At 43.3% G+C, this 20,963-nt stretch overlaps 1 protein-coding gene across 2 annotated transcripts in view; it reads right to left on the reverse strand.

Annotated features, from left to right (window-relative positions):
* BPNT2 (3'(2'), 5'-bisphosphate nucleotidase 2) overlaps window positions 1-10,970 on the reverse strand; it is a 32,941-nt gene extending 21,971 nt beyond the window's left edge. Inside the window, exon 1 of one of the 2 annotated variants that reach the window (XM_059043393.2) lies at window positions 10,300-10,970. In XM_059043393.2, the coding sequence (XP_058899376.1) occupies window positions 10,300-10,686 (387 nt within the window). In that variant the 5' untranslated portion in view covers window positions 10,687-10,970. The remainder of the gene's footprint in view (window positions 1-10,299) is intronic. The other variant, XM_067017864.1, reaches the window with a different exon arrangement.
* Between the last annotated feature and the right edge of the window lie 9,993 nt (window positions 10,971-20,963).

Genomic DNA, 20,963 nt, shown 5'->3' on the forward strand with positions numbered 1-20,963 from the left:
TTTTAACAATATTAATTTTCCCAATCCAAGAACAAGCAATCTCTTTCCATTTATTTGTATATTCTTCAATTTCTTTCATCAATGTCTTTCAGTTTTCAGTATACGGGTCTTTCACTGCCTTGGTTAAATTTATTCATATTTTATTGTTTTTGATGTTATTGTAAATGGGATTGTTTTCTTAATTTCTCTTTCAGATAGTTCACTGTTGTTAGAGTACAGAAATATAACTGACTTTTGCATATTGATCTTGTATTCTGCAACTTTACTGAATTTGTTTATTACTTCAAAAGTATTTTGGTAGTCTTAAGGGTTTTCTATATGTTAGATTGGCTCATCTGCAGAGACAATTTTACTTCTTCCTTTCTGATTTGGATGCATTTTATTTGTTTTACTTACCTAATTGCTCTGGCTAGGACTTCCAGTACTATGTTGAATGGATGTCGTAAAAGTGAGCATCTTTGTCTTGTTTCTGATCTTAGAGGGAAAACTAAAAGCTTTTCACCATTGAGTACATTAGCTGTGGTCCTGTCATATATGGCCTTTATTATGTTGAGGTATAGTCCTCCTATACTTAATTTGTTGAGAGTTTTTATCATGGAAGTATGTTGAATCATACAATTTTTATATTTCATTCTGTTCAAGTGGTATATCACCTTGACTGATTTACATATGTTAAACTGTCCTTACAACCCAGGGGTAAATTCTACCTGAACATGGTGTTTAATCCTTTAAGTGTGCTGTTGAATTCAGTTTGCTAGTATTGTGTTGAGAATTTTTACATGTATATTCATCAGGGATGTTGGCCTATAATGCTCTTTTCTTGTAGTGTCTTTGTATGACTTTGGGATCAGGGTAATGCTGGTTTCATAAAGAGAGTCTGGGAGTGTTGTTACTTCTTCAATTTTTTTTGGAAGAATTTGGGAAGGACTGGAATTAATTCTTCATTAAATGTTTGGTTGAATTCACTGAAGAAGTCATATGGTCCTTGGATTTTCTTTGTTGGGAGACTTTTGACTAATGATTTAATCTTACTAATTACAGATCTGTTCAGATATTCTATTTTTTCCTAGTTCAGTCTTGGTAGGTTTTTGGTTTAAGGTATTTATCCATTTCTTCTAGGTTATCCAATTTGTTGGCATATAACTGTTCATAGTAGTCTGTTATGATCCTTTGTATTTTGCAGTATCAGGTATAATGTCTATGCTTTCATTACTGATGTTATGTATTTGAGTATTCTCTTATCTTAGTCTCGCTAAAGGTTTGTCAATTTTACCTTTTCAAAAAACCAGATCTCAGTTCATATTTTCTATTGCTTTTCTAGTCCCTTATTTCTGCTCCGATCTTTATTATTTCCTTCCTGCTGCTAATTTTGGGCTTAGTTTGTTCTTCTTTTCCTAGTTCCTTGAGGTGTGAGTTAGGTTGAGATTTTTCTTTTTTCTTAATGTAGGCTTTTTTCTTTTTCTTTGTATAAATTTCCCCCTTGGAACTGCTTTTGCTGCATCCCATAAGCTTTGGTATATTGTGCTTCCATTTTTGTTTACTTCAAGATATTTTTTTCATTCCCCTTTTGACTTTTTCTCAGTGTTGTTTAGTTTTCACATATTCGTAAATTTTCCAGCTTTCCTTCTGTTACTGACTTCTAGTTTTACATCACTGTGGTCAGAAAAGATGCTTGATATGATTTCAATATTCTTCAATTTGTTAAGACTTGTTTTCTGGCCTAATACGTGATCTATCCTGGAGAATATCCTATGTGAGTTTGAGAAGAATGTGTATTATTCTGCTGCTGATAAAATGTTCTGTATATGTATGATAGGTCCATTCAATCTATGGTGCAAGTCTATTATTTCTCTCTTGATGATCTGTCTGGATGATCTGTACTGAAAGTGGGGTACTGAAGTCCCTACTATTGTTGCATTTCTCTCTTTCTAGCTGTAGATCTATATTTGCTTAATATATTCAGATGCTCCGATGTTGTGTGCACAGGTATTTACAACTGTTATATCCTCCTAATGAAATGACCCTTTTATCATTACAGATTGACCTTCTTCATCCCTTGTTACAGTTTGCTTTATCTCAATCCCCTAAAGCCAGGCCAAGTGCCGAGAGCCTCTCATTTGTTTTCTCTAGGGTGGTGGCCCTGAAATGCTCAAGTCTGTGAGCCTTTTCCCCATCCTAGAGTCATGGTGACTTTTTGCATTTGTTCACTAGCCATCTGCAAAGGCTTAATCTCATGGTCTGTGGGAGCATGTGCCAAAATCAGGCCAAAGTGGGTGGATGGTGTGGGTGAGGTGTGTAGTGTTGGGGGTGCTCACAGGCCAGTTGGGGGGGTTTGCAGGTAAGGAGTCCCCAGTGGCTTATGGGCAGGCTTCCTGACGGCATTTGCAAGGAGGTTAGTAGCATCTGTTTGACGATTTCTGAGTCCTGACTTAGGTGCTCCCACAGTTTCTCCCAATCCCTCAGACTTGCAGATCACCTCAGTAATCTCGGTGAGGTGAAAAAAAAGTAGGCCTTTTGGCCAGTGTCTTGCATGGCTAGAAAAGCCAGGCACTCACTCACACACTCCTGTGGGTGAAATCACAGGCTGAAGGGGTCTCTCTCTCCTGGCACTGAGCTGTGCTACCTTGACAGAGGAGCAATGTAAGAAAAGTGAAAATGTTCCTTTTACCCTCTTCAATGCATCTATTTTTGGATTTTTTTGTCTCAGTAATGTGCTGAAACTTCTCCGCTGGACTCCCAGACTCCCACAAAGAAACTCTTGTCCGTGGGTGACTGCCAAAATCAATGTTCTATAAGGGAATGACAGTAGAGAATTCCTATACTACCATCTTGCAAATATCACTCTAAAGTATTTTGATTAATAGAGCCCATGCTCTTAATGACAATGCTAGGCCACCTCAATGAATGAATGCAGCAGTAAGAACATGCAAAAACCAGAATAAACTTAAAACAAATAATGGATGTGACACCAGGAAAACAGAAGCAGTTCCTGGGTCTTGATCACTCTAGTTTTACAAAAACGGCAGGGCCAAGTCTGAGTGGCAACGACTGTGCCTTTTTTTTTTTTAATTTATTTATTTATTTTTGGCTGTGTCGGGTCTTAGTCGTGGCACACAGAATCTTTCACTGCGGCACATGGGCTCTTTGTTGCTATGCATGGGTTTCTCTCTAGCTGTGGCACGTGGGCTCCAGAGCATGCAGGCTCTGTAGCTGCAGCACATGGACTTCTCTAGTTGTGGCACGCAGGCTCAGTAGTTGCAGCATGTGGGCTTAGTTTCCCTGTGGCATGTGGGATCTTAGTCCCAGACCAGGGATCGAACCCAAGTCCCGTGCCTTGGAAGGTGGATTCTTAACCACTGGACTACCAGGGAAGCCCTATCACTGTGTCTTAATGATTAAGATTTTTGCTTGGAGCTCATCAGTTTCTTCATATTCTTTCAACTGAGTATGTGCTAACAAGTTACAGAACTTTATTTGAAAAGATTTTCACTGAGAGTCAGGTAAGGGAGAAACAAACAGAGTAAGAGAATAAGAACATCAGCACAATTACCTGATCTGTTTTTGCACAACAGCTATTTGTTACCTGCTACTACCACTTCACACCTACAAATTTAATAAACACTCCCACCTCTGTAAACAGCCTTACCAACAGTTGTTAAAGTCAAAACCAGTAAGTCTTCCTCAATTATTTTCCACATTCCATCAGCCAGTAAGCCCTGGAAATTCCAGCTCTCGATTCTAAATATCTGTCACTATGTATACCAAGAAATATATCCTAGTTTGAACCACCCTCTATCTCTCACTTGGATTCCAAAAATAGCCTTTGATTGCTCTTGCCTCCCGTCGTGCATTCACTGATTCATTCATTCATTCAACAACCATTTTTTTTTTTTTTTTTTTTTTTTTTTTTGCGGTATGCGGGCCTCTCACTGTTGTGGCCTCTCCCATTGCGGAGCACAGGCTCCGGACGCGCAGGCCCAGCGGCCATGGCTCACGGGCTTAGCTGCTCCGCGGCATGTGGGATCTTCCCGGACCAGGGCACGAACCCGTGTCTCCTGCATCGGCAGGCGGACTCTCAACCACTGCGCCACCAGGGAAGCCCTCAACAACCATTTTAATGACTACATATTCTAACCTGCTTTGGGCAAGGGAATATAATAGTGAACAAAACAGATCAGTTACTGCCTTTCTGAAGCTTCACTTCTCAACCCAGCAACCTGACATCTTCCTAAATCACATCATGTCACTCCCTGCTTAAAACCTTTCTCATTACACTGAGGTAAAATCCAGACTCCTTACCATCACCCACAAGGTTAAGTCTGGGATGATCTGGCTCCAGTAACCTTTCTCGATTTGTGCCCTTATTTCCTACACTCCAGACTCACTTGCCCTCGTCTGATCCTCTGGCCTCAGGGCCTTTGCACCTGTACTCTTCTGTTCATCTACACTCTCCCCAAACCTCTGCATGATGGTCTGCCTGCTTCTCGTCATTCAGTTCTCAGCCCCTATGACAGGGCCCCAGAGTGGCCTTTCCTGACCACCATGGCCAGAGCAGGGCCCCACCCCACCCCCACCCCTCTCCCCACACAATCTTATTCTCTTCAAAGCCCTCATTAGTATCTGACATATGTGTTTATATGTTTACTATCCATCTTGACTCACTAGAACATAAGTTCTGTGAGTTCAAGGACACAGTTTCCTTCATTACTATAGCTCTATCCCCAGTGCCCAAACCAGGGCCTGGCACAGTAGGTGCTACATAAATACTTTTTGATTGACAACATTATTCTTCATCAATGCAGATTCATTTCTTCCCTGTAAGACCTTCCACTCAATCTACTCTCATCACTACTGCCTATCTGTCTCAGTCCTCACCAAGGAATTGAGGAATAAGAAATCAAGACCCTAAAATACAATTAGTGCCACATTCATATGACAGTTCAGTTACTCTGGGGTCAAAGAAACTTTGGGTTAATGCCTTAAGAAGGTAGCATTTACTGCATTTCTCCCTAAATCATTATATCCTAATAAGTTTTTCGATACAATGCTTCACACTGAGCTTTCAGTCGGCATTCAATAACTATTTTCTAAATGGATATATACGGCTCTCTAGCAGTCGTCTTCTCCTTTTACCTACAGAAGCCTTTTACTGCCAACGATTACCTCTCAAATACACCCCTATAAATAAACATGCTCTGGTGTCTCACACTTTAAAAACAAACATATGAAACAAAACATCCACAGAACCTTCTCTTAGTCCCACATAATACCCTAGCCAAGTTCCTTAGAGCCCAATTTCTCGAAAGACTTGTCTTTACTTAATGTCTCTATTTCCTTACTTCCCATCTTTTAAAATTTTGCTTCCTTCTCATCAAGACACCAAGAGAACTCTCACAAAATTTACCAATGACCTGCACACAGAACCACTATGAAGAGTATGTGTTCTACATCAGATTGCCTGAGTTAAATTCCAGCTCCTCATTTTACTGGGCCTGTGACTTACCTAGGCTAGTCACTTCATCTTTCTGAGCTGCAGTTACCTTATTGCTAAAAGTGGGTGATAAATATACCTTCCTATAGGGTTCTTTGGGTGAATCAATGAAATACACTAGGCAAAACAAACAAACAGTATAGTGCTTAACACAGAGTAAGTACTTAATAAAAGCTGGCTGCTAGTATTCTTACTAAATGATTATTTTCAGTTTTGTTATCTTTGGTCCTAGGCCCTGATCTTCCCTTCACACTACATTCTCTCCTGAAGCACCTCTGTCCAAAACAGGTTTCAATTAATATTACAACACTGATGACTCACAAATTTATATTTCTAATTCAAACGTCTCTTCAGAGCTTAAGACCCATATATTCAACTACCACTTTAACAAGCCCCCTTGGACCTTTCAAAGGCAACTCTAGCTTAACAAGTCTAAGACGGCATTCGTAACGCGCCCTCTTGTCCTGTCATCCTCCGCTGCCCATTACCACCAGCAAAACACCAACTGTGAAAGCCAGACACAGAAGTCATTTTTGACACACATCCCTAGAAGTTCTCTCATATCCTTCCACATACATCCTCTCTACAACCATGACCCCCAATTCAAAATGCGTCATCTCTCACTTGAGAAAGCCTCCTAACTGGTCTACCCCCTCCAAACCATTCTCTAAGCATCTATTCCATGAGCTCTTCCAACCTTTAAAAAACTGTAGTTAAGAGTACACTTTATTTGCTACTCCTATGCTGCCTTATATACAGAATTATACAGACCTGAGATAATTCCCAGACCATTAAGCGAATCTCTGTGAGCCTAAGATGATTTTCTACCTGTGTAACCTTTGGCAAATTATTTAGCCTCTCCAAGCCTCAATTTATTTACCTGAAAAATGGAGGTAATAGCACTTAATCTCCTACATTGCTGTCAAGAGTAAATTAATAATGGTAAGAAAAAGCTAAATTCAGGGCTTGCCATTTACCGAGGACTAAGTAAGTGCTGGCTAGTAAAACAAGCTGAGTATAGCTTTCCCATTGCCTGAGTTTGGGTCCTCATCTCTCACAAAGTCTATCTAAACAGCCTCCTAACTGGTCTCACTCACCTCTCAATGCCCAAAGCCCAAACAAAGTACGGCATCATGTAGGCTTCAAGAAAAGTCAGGTAAATCTGGCCTTCTTTTAGTACTCTAGGATTAAACTGAAGATCAGGTTCAAACTTCTTTGAGATTAGCATAGGATCTAGCCTCTGCCTACTTCCCTAATTTCTTCCACAGTAAGTCTGCCATGTGCATCTGTTTCAAGCTCATCAGGCTACTTGAATTTACTACACTACCACCTCTATACCGCCTGCTCCTTTGAACTTGGTTGTTCTCTGTCTGTGATGCTTATGTCTGTAATAATTTTCAAATTACTAGTTACCTCAATTTTATAGAAGAGAAAACTGTAGCCCAAAGAAGTTAAATGACTGGCCAGGATCACCTAGCCTGGTGACAGGACAAGACGTTAAGGCAAGTGTTCTCTGCACTATATGAGCACTTCTCAAACTTTTCCAGTGAGAGTACTCCTCTTGAGAGAGAAGAGGCTCTCATCCCAGAGGTCAAGGAAGGCACAGACCCAAGACTCGAACCAGCTTGAAGTATCATGTTTTATCTTCAAATAAATCATTGTCAAAAACTTTTAACAAATTGAGACAGGAGTCCCTTAAAAAGAGAGTTCCCTGTACATTAAATCAAAACTATAAATCTAAATGTGCTCCACAGTGTAAATCCACTCCAAAAAGCTATCTTCAGCCTTCACTTTCATCATTATCCACAAGCATACAATGAGAGACAGTGTCACACAAATGGCTGCAGTTACTATTATTTTCACACAATGAAATCAAGCGCTGCCAATGTGTTTAGGAAAAGGAGAAAGGCCGCCCTGAGAACTCTCCCAAGATCCCAAACGTGAGAAAGACTGAAGACAAAAGGGAATCCGGAGATCCTCGGCCAAACTTGAGTTTTCTTAGGACAGCAGGCACCTTTTTTTTGGCCACACCGGGCAGCATGTGGGATATTAGTTCCCCACCTGGGGTCGAACCTGGGTTCCCTGCAGTAGAAGCGCCGGAAGAGGCGAGTCTTAACCACTGGACCGCCAGAGAAGTCCAACATGCACTGCTTTAGAGTAGGGCTTCTCAACCTCGGCACCAACTGAAAAATTAGGCCAGATAATTCTTCATTAAGGGGGACGGTCCTGTGCATTATGGGATGTTTATCCTCTACCTACTAGATGCCAATATCATTCTGCCCCCAGCTGTGACAACCAAAAATCTCCAGACATTGCCAAATGTCCCCTGGGGGCAAAATTGTCCAGTTGAGAGTGAGTGACAACTGCAATATCCTCTTACTAAGGAGTGAACAATTAAGATAGGTGAACTCAAGCCTCTGATTCCAGACAGGGAAGTCATGGGAGAAAGGGACCTCTCTCTATTTGCACAGGGCACCAGGTTAAAAGAAAAGAGGATCTGTGGTTTCTCAATGCTAATTTTCCATGGGGACATAAACTGAGTGGGACTCGACTTAAGATCCTCACCACAAAATTTCAGGTGCAGCTTCAAAAACAACTAGACATTTAAGACTGTACTTCTGGGTGTTGGAGGAAGGTAAAGAGACAGGAAAGAATGTAGGGCTGAGTCACTACCTAGATGGCAGTAACATCTGGCCTCTAGTCTAACAACTTACTGACAAAAGGAGACAGCTCTCATCATGACACCATCTTAACGTGACTGTGTAAATGAACATAACCACCTCTATTCACTCATCACCATCCAACGCGAACACAAAAGACACGCAAAAGACGTACATGCAAACATTCAGTCACAAGAAAACAAAAAGTTATTTTACATAAAAGCAGACTTCAACATCTGTAAAAAGCTAAGTTTTTTTGTTTTAACAAAACGCAGCTCATCACCCTTGGCAGCTATTCCCCCAGCGTTTGTTAAGAAGGGAGAAAACAAATGCAGAATCCTGTGGAAGTTACCCAAGGCAAAAGTTTTGATAGATGTGCGGTGGGGTGGAGTTCACATTTGAACACACGTACATATGGATATACATATTCAATATTTGAGAATATTTCTGTACTGGCCTTTTGGAAAAAGTCAACTCTGCTGCTATATTTCACTATTATTGCCTTTAAGCTTCTACAATTTTACATTTTCCCCAGAAAATCACACTACAAGTTTTAAGTAGCCCCCTAAAGGTAGTTCATATAAACTGTGGAGTGGCGTGTCATGAGTCTCAGGTCTCCCACGTGGAAAGTGGGAAAATAAAATTTACTTCTTAAGGTTGCTGTGAGTATCAAGTCAAGTCCTATGTAGCCAGGATCTGGACACCTAAAATACACTCAATAAATGGTTACTATTACTATTGTTATAACTAGCATATATCAACTTCTCTGACATTCCCGTTTTTTTCCACAAACTCTTAGGCAACACCATGTGCTTCGGAGAAGTGAAAAAGAAATTTTACAAGCACATCTTACATCCAGAAGCAAACACAAGGTAAGTATTATTTGTGATAATATTAGTGATGATAGAGCACAGTAGGGCAAAAGAGAAACCTGAAATGTTCTATGTTTTGTTTGAGAACTATCATGTCAGTTACATCAGGTATCCAGCAGCTCGTGATATGAGAGCCAAAGTTTCTTCCCACTGCAAAAAAACTTTTAAAAAGACAACAACAACGAAAAAACAAGTAAGAAAAGAAAAGACCAAAAAAAGAAAAAGCAGTAATACGACAGACTGGAGAGGGGATTAAACAAGATAAGTAATTCTACAATGACAATACTCCTAAGTCTTACAAGAACAACAGTAAAAGGTCAGATACCTTCCAAAGAAGCTGGGGTTTACATTTCACTGTTTATCTAATCAATAAAATTCCACTGGAAACAATTTTTCTTCCCCATCGCCAAAATCTACTGTTAGCTGAGTTAAAACATAGAAAGTACCGCCACACTATGGTAGCTCTTCCTCTGGATTGTAATACATTTTAAAAAGCTTTATTCATTCAACAGCAGCTGCGCTAAAATGATGAAGTTTAAAGTATTAGTAACAAATCCAAAATGTCTGGACTTCCTAAGAAAATGTCAATTCCTTCCCCAGAAACGTTCTTCAATCCTTACTCTTTGGAGTAAATAACGGACAGAAGGCTGAAGTTGCTGGTAAATACACTTCGAAACACTTCCTTGAAGGGCCCCCCAAATATATGCCAGTAAGAGGGTCCTGATGAGACCACCGCTAAAGTAAATCGTGGGCACACCAGCCACAAATGTCCTGTACACCCAGAGCTCTGCAGCAAGACGTCTACCGTGGCCTTCAGCTGGTTCCTGGCAGGTCCGCCAGAAAACATGTATTCTACAGTCACGACCCTTCCAGCAGTTAAATGAAAGGAGGCTAGAGGGCCTTGGGGGTGCTAGTCCAACCCTTTCATTCGACAGAAGAGCCTGCGGCAGGGAGCGAAGTTAACTTTCTCTGCCTTTGGAGAGCAAGGCCCACCCAGAAGCCAAAGCTCCAGATCCCAGGTGCCAAGCGGGCGCGCACACCTGGGGAGGGGCCAGAAGGGCACGCGCCCCGAGTCGGACGCCCCCCGACCTCACCCAGCTCTTCCACGAACTCTGTTATGACCTTGAGCACCTAAACCTGTGCGTCTCCATCTCCGGATCTGCAAAATCGGAGGCAGAGCCGGAACGCCTGGGGCTGCTGCAGGAGTCGACGATCCGGGACCCGCGCCCAGGCCCCCGCTCCGCCCCCCGCCCCAGCGCCGGCTCGCGACGCCCACCTGCACGTTGGGGAAGGCGGTCTTGAGCAGGTAGAACATCTTGCGGTTGGACAGCACGTCCCCGCTGGTCATCTTGTCGTCGGCCCCCTCGCGCGTCTTCCCCTTGGACTTCTCGTGGAGGACGTTGCTCTCGCGGACGCGCCGCACTTCGTCGCCGCCGCGCACGGCCGCCAGCACCGACACGGCCAGCATCTCGCGCAGGTCCACCATGCCCCCGTCGGCCGAGGCCGCGGGCCCCGCCGCCCCGCCGCTCGGCTCGCCGCCCAGGCCGAAGAGGCTGAAGCGGCCGGCCAGGAAGCCCGAGTAGAGGTGGTAGAGCACGCCGAGCCCCAGCAGGCAGAACACGGCCACTCCCAGCGGGGACAGGCGGATGCCCATGGGGGCCATGGCGGGAGGCCGGGCGCTCGGGGCGGCTGCCCTCACAGGCCTGCCCACGCTCCCGGGTCGGGCAGCGCGCGGACTATACCGGCGCCCGCTCCCCGAAGCCCGCGCGCCCCATTGCTCGCTCCCGGGAAAGGCCGAGCTGCGCCGAGAAGCCCCTCGCCGCCTTTCCGCACGTCCGACTCCCCCGGGCGGCGCGCTCCCAGTTACTCAGCCGGCCGGCGCGCCTGGCTTACACGTTAGCCAACGGCCGTGAGGTGAAAGGGGAGCGTGGGTGTGTATCCGGGTTACGCAAGGGGGCGGGGCGCGGGTGAGGGGCGAGGTGATCCAGGCCCCTCCCCCTGGGCAGGGCGATCGGGGGCGGGGCGGCCGGAGGCGGGGCGGGGCGACCGGAGGCGGGGCGGCAGGCCAGTAACTCGGGGCCGTGCTGGACGGCGGCGTTTGGGTTTTCGATCACTCCGGGGTATGGCGTTGATACTTCCCAGCCACGGAAGGATGCTGAGTGCCGTGTGGAAATTTAAATTAAATCTCTCTTTGAACGACAGCGTATGGCTGAAATTGAGCCATAGGGACAGTCTAGACGTCCCATCACTCTGATTATTGAGGAACGGAGGACGTTGCAATCCATTTTAAGAGAAACCTGTGCTTTTTTCCCGTCGGCGCTGGTGTAGGCAGAGCCTGCAGCTTTAAATCGCCTCTCGGCGCTCTTCCAGGCGGAGCGGGAGTTGGGCGGGGATGGGAGGAATTTTACTTGGCACTTTATTCTTTCGGCACCCCAGTCTAAACGTTTATGCATTTATATCTGTCTGTGTGCATAGATTTTTCCCTTTACCTTCACCCGCCAGAATAAACCATCCTCTAGGCAGGTGAAGAACTTACCTTGATTCTGGGCTTTCACGATGAGAAAACACTCCGGGCTTGCCTCACTGCCACGTCCACCTTACCCATACAGTACCTTCCAGAGGCTGAGGGGGCAGAGGAATGGCCTGCGGTATAAAGGTTGTCTCAGGGTAGCCCGTCAATCTAGAGTATGTAATCTCTGGGTCAACATAGGCCCTTCAAATGTACTTGCAGAAGCATTTAACAGAAGTAACTGCCTTCTACTATGCCACTGATTTTAGCAATAATATGAGTGCTTACTAAATTTTAATAAGTATTATAATAAGCGTTAGTACGTTTATCCTCCATCTTGAAAGTGAATATTAAGATGAGCAGTCTCATTTTAAATGTTAGAATATTTACACAAAATCAACTTAAAATGCAGCCGGTTTTACTGTTCACAGCCAAAAGTCATTGGTTTTAAATGAGCTTTAATATTAACGACCTTAAAAACTTTAGGTATACAGAATGGATTATGAACATCCATTGCTGAGCAAGTTGTTAGAGACAGCTGACTCTTACCACTTCATTTGAGTTCAGAGCACCTGTAGAATTTGCTTGTGGTTATACAGATATAATAAACAAAGACTATTGATTGCTTGGTTTCCTCTCTATTATAATCACAGCACAAAGTCACGTACGAATACAAATCAATGTGGGAACAGTTCCTGGAGTGTTGACGGCACCAAATCTTAAGGAACTGGCCCTGTCTTTGTCAGCTTTGGGGAGCAGCTTCGCAATTAAGCAATGCTGCTTTCCAAAGAAATCTGAAAGTGAAGGTCACACAGGGTAATCATGGTTACCAAATCCAGGGATAAGTATAAAAACCAGGGTTGAAGTGAAGGCTTCATTCAGCTCAACCGAATCACCTCAAACTGCACCATGAGATCAGCAAAAGAAGTGAGTTGTGCAGTAGTTATGAAAATATTAAAAGCATTATTGGAAGGCCTGGCTGAGGTTTGTAAAAATAATCAATAGTATATTCCAAGGATAGTGGCAAGGAATACTGGGCTATGCTCACTGCGGCACTAGAGAAAGCCTTCGTGAGACACAGAGAGAGATATTAAAAGCTCTGAGGCATTTATACTGCAGGAAAGGGATTAAGACTTGAGAGAGAAGATGACAAGGCACATATGCAAAGAATGAAAGTGAGTTTAAGATCGTAGTTCCAAGTGCTTTAGTATTCAGGTAACAACTGAGAATAGCTAATAGATATTGATAAAAGACAGCATGTAATCCTTAAGAGAAACTTTACGACAAGAAGAACAATTTACATGCGGGACAGCGATATTATCTTAGAACCTTCATAGGAATTTTAAAAAACATTTTTATTGGAGTACAGTTGACCTACAACGTTGTGTTACTTTCTGCTGTACAGCGAAGTGAATCAGTTTTACATGTACATATATCCACTCTTTTTTAGACTCTTTTCCCATATAGGTCATTACAGAGTATTGAGTAGAGTTCCCTGTGCTATGCAGTAGGTCCTTATTAGTTATCTAGTTTATATATAGTAGTGTGTATATGCCAATCCCAATCTCCCAATTTATCCCCCCACCCCCCTTACCTCCTGGTAACCATAAGTTTATTTTCTACATCTGTAACTCTGTTTTGGTTTTGTAGATAAGTTCATTTGTACCCTTTTTTTTGTACATGCCGCATGTAAGCGATATATGATATTTGTCTTTCTCTGTCTGACTTACTTAGTATGACAATCTCTAGGTCCATCCATGTTGCTGCAAATGGCATTATTTCATTCTTTTTTATGGCTGAGTAATATCCCATTATGTATATGTACCACATCTTCTTTATCCATTCCTCTGTTGAAACTTCATAGGAATTTGATTGAAAGAAACTTACGTTCTCAGTAATACGTTTTCAGTAACAAGTTGCTAGAAGCTTGAAAAACTTTATACATACTAATGAAAATTATATGAAAGTAAATGTAAGATAATAGGTTTGTGAACTGAGGCAAACTGATCTTTCAAAAATAACCTTTTCTGTAGGAGTTGAAAAATATGAGGGCTAACTAAGATTTCTTCTGTATAAGTGCTGATGGCAACGAGCATTGACATAGAGCAGAAACTTCTTTAACCACCTTCCACTTAACTGGCTTCACACATACTCCTCTCTATGTGCTCACACCTAGTAAGGGTATGTGCTCTTGGGGCACGTGCCCCCTTTCACTCTCACTAGTAAAACTTTATATACACCATAAGAGTTAGTTTTGTTTCTTGTAACCCCATATCGCCATTGTGGTTATTATTATAATTACACGTAAATTAAATATCATGTAAGAGAATCAAACATGAGTATAAATATAAAGAGGAAAACATTAAATATCTTGATTAAGGCGAGTCACCAAAAACAAAAATTTCCATCAGATTAGGTGTTGGAGCAAAAACTGATTGTGAAGAAAAAGAATTGTGAAAGTTCAAACTGATGCTGAAATCAGATTGCTGGACTTCAAGAAACCAATCTGGTTATGCTGTGGATGACGCCATCACCCATATAGTTGACACTGCAACGAGTGCCAGCAAAGAGAGCCCTGCCTTATGCTACAAGACAGACCCATGATGATAGATTTACATCTTCTAAGTGCCTAAGGTGGCTAATGTGTCCTATAATTCCCCACTTCAGGTTTTCTCAGTTAACCGACTTGCTACAGTCCTGAGGCCGTCAGACAAGGAGCTCTCCTGAACGCCTGGGTGTTGCTGCTACCTTCTTCCCACAAGTACCACCTCTCCTTCTACTCTGCGTTGTGTGGGAGGTAAGTCAGACCCATTTATGAAACGTTATTAACGTCTTAAATGATGAGCATATTTTGGTTTGTCTAAATGACTCCTGACCCCCACGTTTACCTTGGAGAAACTTAGCGTATTTGTGGTAAGTCTCTGCCAGTTAGTTTCCTTGTACTTTTCTTTGTTTGTATAAAAGTGCATTTTATGGGGACAATTAAACTAATTAAAAGTTCAGGCCAGGTGAACCCTAGGTAAAAGTGGTTTTACTACTTTTCTGAGAAAGCAAAACAAAACAACAGACTGATGGCATTTCTTCATGTTTGAGTATTAAACTTCCCCAAAGAGTACTATTTGTATATCCTTCCCTTAAATGATTCACTCCTATAAAATCAATAATTCTGTTTTTTAGTAGATCCGGTGATATGGTGTTTGCTTCTGCCACTAAAGCTCTCTCTCTGGTAACTCATACTCTTCTTGGGACAGTGTCTTGCGTATGTTAAGATTGGGGACGGTCAGTTTCTAAAACATGATCTATGTCCATTCTTAAAACTGATTTCCCCCAACATTTAGAAATACTAAACGAAATGAGTAAGTTTTTCACTTCATATACAGTAATATGTGAGTATTATAACCCTTACTGCGGCCCTGATCTTAGCAATAATAATAGTTAAAACTTATTTAAAATAGAGGCAGTGTTGTAGGTATGTACAATAGAAAACTGAATATAATTTCTACCCTTTGAAATTATAATCATTCTAATCCATATGATCAACATGAAGCCAGGTAGGTATCTTACATATCTTTATATCTGTTGACCTAACTCAGATCTTTTGCATGTATGAACTCAGTAAATATTTATGAAACTGGATTTTTAACAAGATTTTTGTCTATTGTGTAAAGTGGTTTTTTTCAAATATTGAATTTAACAGATACATTAAAGACCCAACATTCATTTTGTCTGTTCAAAACATTTGTTTCACAGGATACAAGTAAGCTGAAATAAATATTAGCTTTGGAGCTGTTGAGAAGTCAAATATTTGTTAATTTTTGTGTGATTTAATCTTTATTAAATCCAGTCCTTGGCAAAGTATCAGTTCAGTTCATAACGTAAAATTTCCAACATTATATTTTCTTCTGTAGGTAGTCTGAACTCATATTACACATTTTACCCATTATCAATCCAAAACCTAAATAAGGTAAAATTATTGTCTTAAAACTCCATTTAGTTGGGACTCCCCTGTCAGTCCAGTGCTTAAGACTTCACCTTCCAGTGCAGGGGTTGTGGGTTCGATCCCTAGTCAGGAAGCTAAGATCCCACATGCCTCGTGGCCAAAAAACCAAAACATAAAAGGAAGCAATATTGTAACAAATTCAATAAAGACTTTAAAAATGGTGCACATCAAAAAAATCTAAAAAAAAAAAAACCCAACCCATTTAAAAAAGTATTTAATATCTGGAATGTTCTGATTTGCAGAAAATAACATTTGAATGTGCTTATCAAATATGATTAGAATATATAGTCTATGGAACTGTGTTCAAAATTTATATTACAGAAGAACCCCAACGTAACACACGTTACTATTGCACAGATTAGTATAATTCAAGCCAAGTCATGTCACCCAGAATGTAAGAACTCTTTAATGTAATATCTTAGCCTATGCATCTCAAACATTTTGCCAATGAAAAAAAGGTAAAAAAAATTTTTTTCACCTATAATAAAAGAAAGCTTCACTAAACAGTGCTTACCCTATGACCTGAAATATCCTTCTGTGGTTTTAAACCCTCTAAATTGATTTCATGATTCTATTCATGGGTCACTGTTGGGAGACAGTTCTCTGTGAGTCTCTGTGTTTTCTGTTTGTCTTTCCAGCAGAGCCACTGACTCCCTTTTCAAGGATTTATCTTTGCAAGGATGATTGTACAGCAAAGAGCTTGGAAAGACAGAGATGGAATCTCCCTCCAGGGAGAAGGACACATTTGTTTCCTGTACATTATTAGTTGTTTCCTCTACAAAAATAATGGTAGGCACGCTAACTACCAATTATAAAAGATTCAGGGTCCCTAAGTTCAAAGTTCCTCTCCTGTTAAGCCAGCCACTGTGCATGCGTGCAGGAGTCTTGACCCTGTGAGTGTCACCCCGTGGGAACTGGAGCTTGAGAAACGAGTGGGAATGCTAACACTCTGAATGCTGCAATTGCTTTGTCTCTGAGCCAGGAGTCTCGTGGTCTCCGCCAGCTTCCATGAAACTGGCAGGCCAACTTACTAGCTGCCAGTAGGGCGAAATCTCAGACCCTTCACCGCTTTTGACAGTCAATATCCCCACATCGTCAATTAAGTCATAAAGCCAATTTTCACAGGTTGATTTCTTCATCGAAGTCCCAAAGCAAATAGAAAATACATTTTTCTGCAGCGCGAACTTACTAATGATACTATATTCTGCTACAAAGTGTCTTCCAGAAGCACCTATCGAATTAGCAGAACTAAGTCTCTTGCTCATCTGTCTTTCCCCTAGAGCCCCATTCACCCAGCCTGTCCTCAAGGCTTTTGTAGTTAGAAAAGGTGAGACACACCCAGATTGCTCTCAGTGATAAGGGTTTATGTAAGAATATCTGCAGTCATGAGGAACCCCAGGACCCTCTCAGCAACTTAGAGTCATTCTGTGTCTCAGTACTTCTAGAACTGGAATATTCGGCAGATCACAGAGTACTTCAAGGATGACTCACAGTCATGTAGAGTACAAAGGCAGCTCCAGTGATCCACTGTTTCTTGCCTCCGCCTCGTGTACATACCAGCCTGAAGGGGTTACTCACACTAGCACTGTTTCATGCCAAGTTATTTCTCATGGTGTAGTTCTGTAATGCATCTACGTGGGTGTCCTTGGCACTAGTTGAGTTATTTTAGCCAAGGTAGCAAGGTGACTTTCATTTGACATCCCCACGCTCGGTAAAAGCCATAGTTACTTGAAAAACAATGGCCCGCTGCTTCCCTTTGCGGAGGGCCATGGACAGCTGTAGCCATCGTTATGCATCTACTACAGTCCCTCAAGTAACATTTTAACATCCTCATACGTCGTTACGAAGTTACAAGTTCTTCCCTCCTTGGGAAGGCAGCAAAAGCATCGGCCCCTCAAATGCAGAGCCTGGATTCTCAGCCCCTGACACAGCGCCTGCTCCATGACAGGGCACCATCTCCCTTTGGCCCAGCCGCCATGTCTTTTAGAATTTCATGAAATCACTTTAGATTTGCATATAATCTGATTCAGACTGCACTTAAAATTTTTTCTCACTTCTTGAGCGCTTCGGAGTGATACCACTTAATTGTAAATTTTTTCCAGTTTCTACACTATCAGTCGCTTACTACCGTGAACAGCCCTGAAAAACAAATTCTCGGGTTTTATACTCTGCATGTTCTTCAAGCCTGGTCTTAGCAACCACGGTGCCCAGGAGGTGTCCCTGGACTTCATGCTCCGTGCGCTCGCTCCCATAGCAAACAAGCCGCCTCGGTCATTCCGTGCATTTCATCATATCACTGCCTGGTGATCTGGCTGCCTCCCCTCCTAGACTGTGAGTTCCTTGCGGGCGAGACCCACAGCCTGTTCTGGGTTGGTGTCCCAGAACCCAGCACTGCGCTTAACGCATACGCAACAAAGTATTTATTATGAGTTTTGTTCACCTCCCCACGCCAACGTTTACATGGCCATTGCCTGTCCCCCGATTCTTCACCGGACCTTGTTCTCAACTCTTACCTGTTCCTCTTCCCGTATGTTAGTAGAATAAGGGTAACCGTCTCTCAGATAGAAAACCTTATCCAAAGCAGGCCAAAGGGTAATAGGAAGCAAGGGAGGAGGGAGAGTTTACTTGATTTAGTTTCAGATGTGCATCTCTTTCTCTAAGTTCAGACTGCTCTCTTTCAGCCTCTGGAGAGCTGTCAGTTAGAGCGACACACCTTTAGAAACATGGAGCAAACTTATCTTTGATACACATGGGGCAGGTCAATGAAAGCGGTGAGTTCAGCAGGTGCCTCTGAAGAAGTGGGCGAAAGGTAGACAGATTTTCAGGATTCCTGATTCTCCGGGGTACCAATTAGGAAATCACCGGCAAAATGCAACGACTGTAGGTAAAGACTAGGAAGCCCTAGGGGACCTTACGCCGCCATGTTCTTTCTAGACTGCTCACATCCAGGGGTGGGCTAGCAGGAGGAAGTTGACTGCAAGAGCCCCCTAGGTGACAGAAGTGTTCTGTAATTGTGGGAGTGGTTACCTGATTCCATACATTTGTTAAAATTCAACAAATCAAACTCTTACAATTAATGAATTTTATGGTATATAAATTATACATTATAAAACTGATGTTTTGCAAGAAAGGAAGTAGGACAGGGGTAGAGCTGACATCGGCATTTCTGCCATGGTCATGGGCATATGCCACACGGCATGTCCCAACAAGATTGCTCTGGTGGAATGTTTTAAGAGGGCAAGAAATATCTTCAATTCCTGTCTTGCACAATCTGCAAGCTCATTCTCCCCGCTGACTTATGAAGGTCGAAATAAACACAGAGTAATCGAGAGAGAAAAGACAACCCTTCCTTTTAGTCAAACTAGAATGTAGATGACTGGGGAATGGGTCACCCTGTATTCCTTTCGAAGGGGCACACGGCAAATGAGTATAATCATGCTGGTGATAAAGTCCCCCCATCCGGTGGATTTGTGACCTGGATAAGAAAAACTAGGGCATCATTTAAAAGTGAAGCCAATTGTCTACATTAATCACAGCAAGGCTCTGGCCACATGGAAGGAGGGGACAAATGCTCACCCCAGAATTGGGAAAGGTGCTCCTCTGCCAGCTTAACTGAGTGCTTAACGTGACTTCAACCAAAGCTGCGATGTCCGGGAAAGGGCTTCTGGGGCTGAGACCAGAGAGAACAAAGATGCAAAAGAAAAGCACGGTGTTGTGCTTCCGTGGACTAACAGGATGATATTGTTACAGGGGGTGTTTCTTTCAGTTGCTGAAGCTATTTTCCCTTCCGCTGCGCCCCAAGTCCCAGCAGCCCCCCTGGCCCCATACGGGTGACCCTCATCGCCCTCCAGCCTCCTCCCCTCCTCCGTCAGCCCATTCTCTGAATTTCTATGGTGTGCCTCACCTTTACTGCTCACTTTAGAACTCTGTTGTCTTCCTAATTATGCATAATATTCATAACTCTCCACCAACACGATCCAGTCTCATGCAGTCAAAGAAACACACTCTGGCCACCAAGAATTCTCATTCTTGACCTGCATTTCTCAACACTGTGAAGACCACGTTTCACTGTTCTTCCGTCCACTTGCTACAGGCGCTTGGCAGACATCGACTTCCTGGGCTGTTTCTGGCTAAGGAAGTTCCTTCCCTGTGGACTGGGAACCCTGGGTGGGGCAGCTGGGCCCCCCCGGCCCCTGAACTGGCTGACACAGGGAGGTCCCCGTGTTTGCACTCTCCAGGCTCCCCTGTGGGACAGGGCCAGCTCCCGTGCCCTCTCCCTTTCCAAGACTCTGGCCTTAGGCCACTGTCCTGTGGCTGCTGAGGAAGACTCGAGGAGGGGTTGACATCAGCTTCCACCAAATCCCCTCCAGGGGCTCTGGCCTCAGAGGCAACTCCTCGACCCTGCCTTCCTGTGCCCGGTCTGACCAGCCCAATCAGGCTGTGCCATCTGGCATAGGTCTGCTGTTGACTACATGTGTTTAAAATTACGGCCATTTGTTTTATTTACTGGGATGATTATGTGAATGAAAAATGTAGCCTGCCATATCCGTAAACAAAGGACGTTGCAGCCATCAAGCCATCACATTACAGCCGCCCCGATGGTGAGCCCTGAGGGAACGCAGGAAGGAAAGAACACCTGCCATTGAGCAGCCATCAGACTGCAGCCTCTCCCTAGGTGAGCCCTGCGGAAACTCAGGTTGAGAAAGCACAGGATACCGGCCCCAGAGAGCTGAGGTGCATGTCAAAGGAACGATTTCAGTGAGCTCAGACTTTGCATCCTCTCGTACACAGAAAAGCACTCAATTCCTGAAGTTGAGAGATCTGGTTTTCCTTAATTAACAGTCATCTTTAGATGTTCCAACGACCTGGTCTTTGTTGCAAAAACTCCTATATCTCTTGGCTTCACCGTCCCCCCGCCACCTTGCCTCTTCTGAGGAGTCTTTCAGAGTCATCTGAGATGCTGTGTCAGGGACATGAAGTCCTCAAAATGTCCCGTAAATAAAACGTAGCTCTTTTAGGTTGTGCTTTTTTTTTTTTTTTTTTCAGTCGACAGTGAGTTCTCAAAGGCTTGTAACCTCATCTTCCTTTCTAACTTCCTCAAGACCTGGCCCAGACCTGGCCAGATCAACAGTGATTGTCAGTTGATGACATGATGCCTGGTGCCTGCAAAAAAAGAGGGGGCAGGGTCCCACCGCATCGACCACATGCAACGGGAGGTGAGACATAAGTTTTCTCACTGTCTTGGAGTTTTGACGGATTCCAAAGCTGAGAAAAATGGGAATGAAGAGCCCATATGGTCTCAAGAAAGAGGCTGCTCAGCTCATCCTCACCCAGACCTACTGTCAGGGTCCCCAGGGAACCAGACGGAGCTTGCCTTTTACACGGACCAGGAGCGCAACTGGAGGAGGGGATGGGGAAGATCCCTTTAAGC

The sequence above is a fragment of the Kogia breviceps genome, chromosome 17 (genome assembly GCF_026419965.1).
Source record: "Kogia breviceps isolate mKogBre1 chromosome 17, mKogBre1 haplotype 1, whole genome shotgun sequence".
Lineage (NCBI taxonomy): Eukaryota > Metazoa > Chordata > Mammalia > Artiodactyla > Physeteridae > Kogia > Kogia breviceps.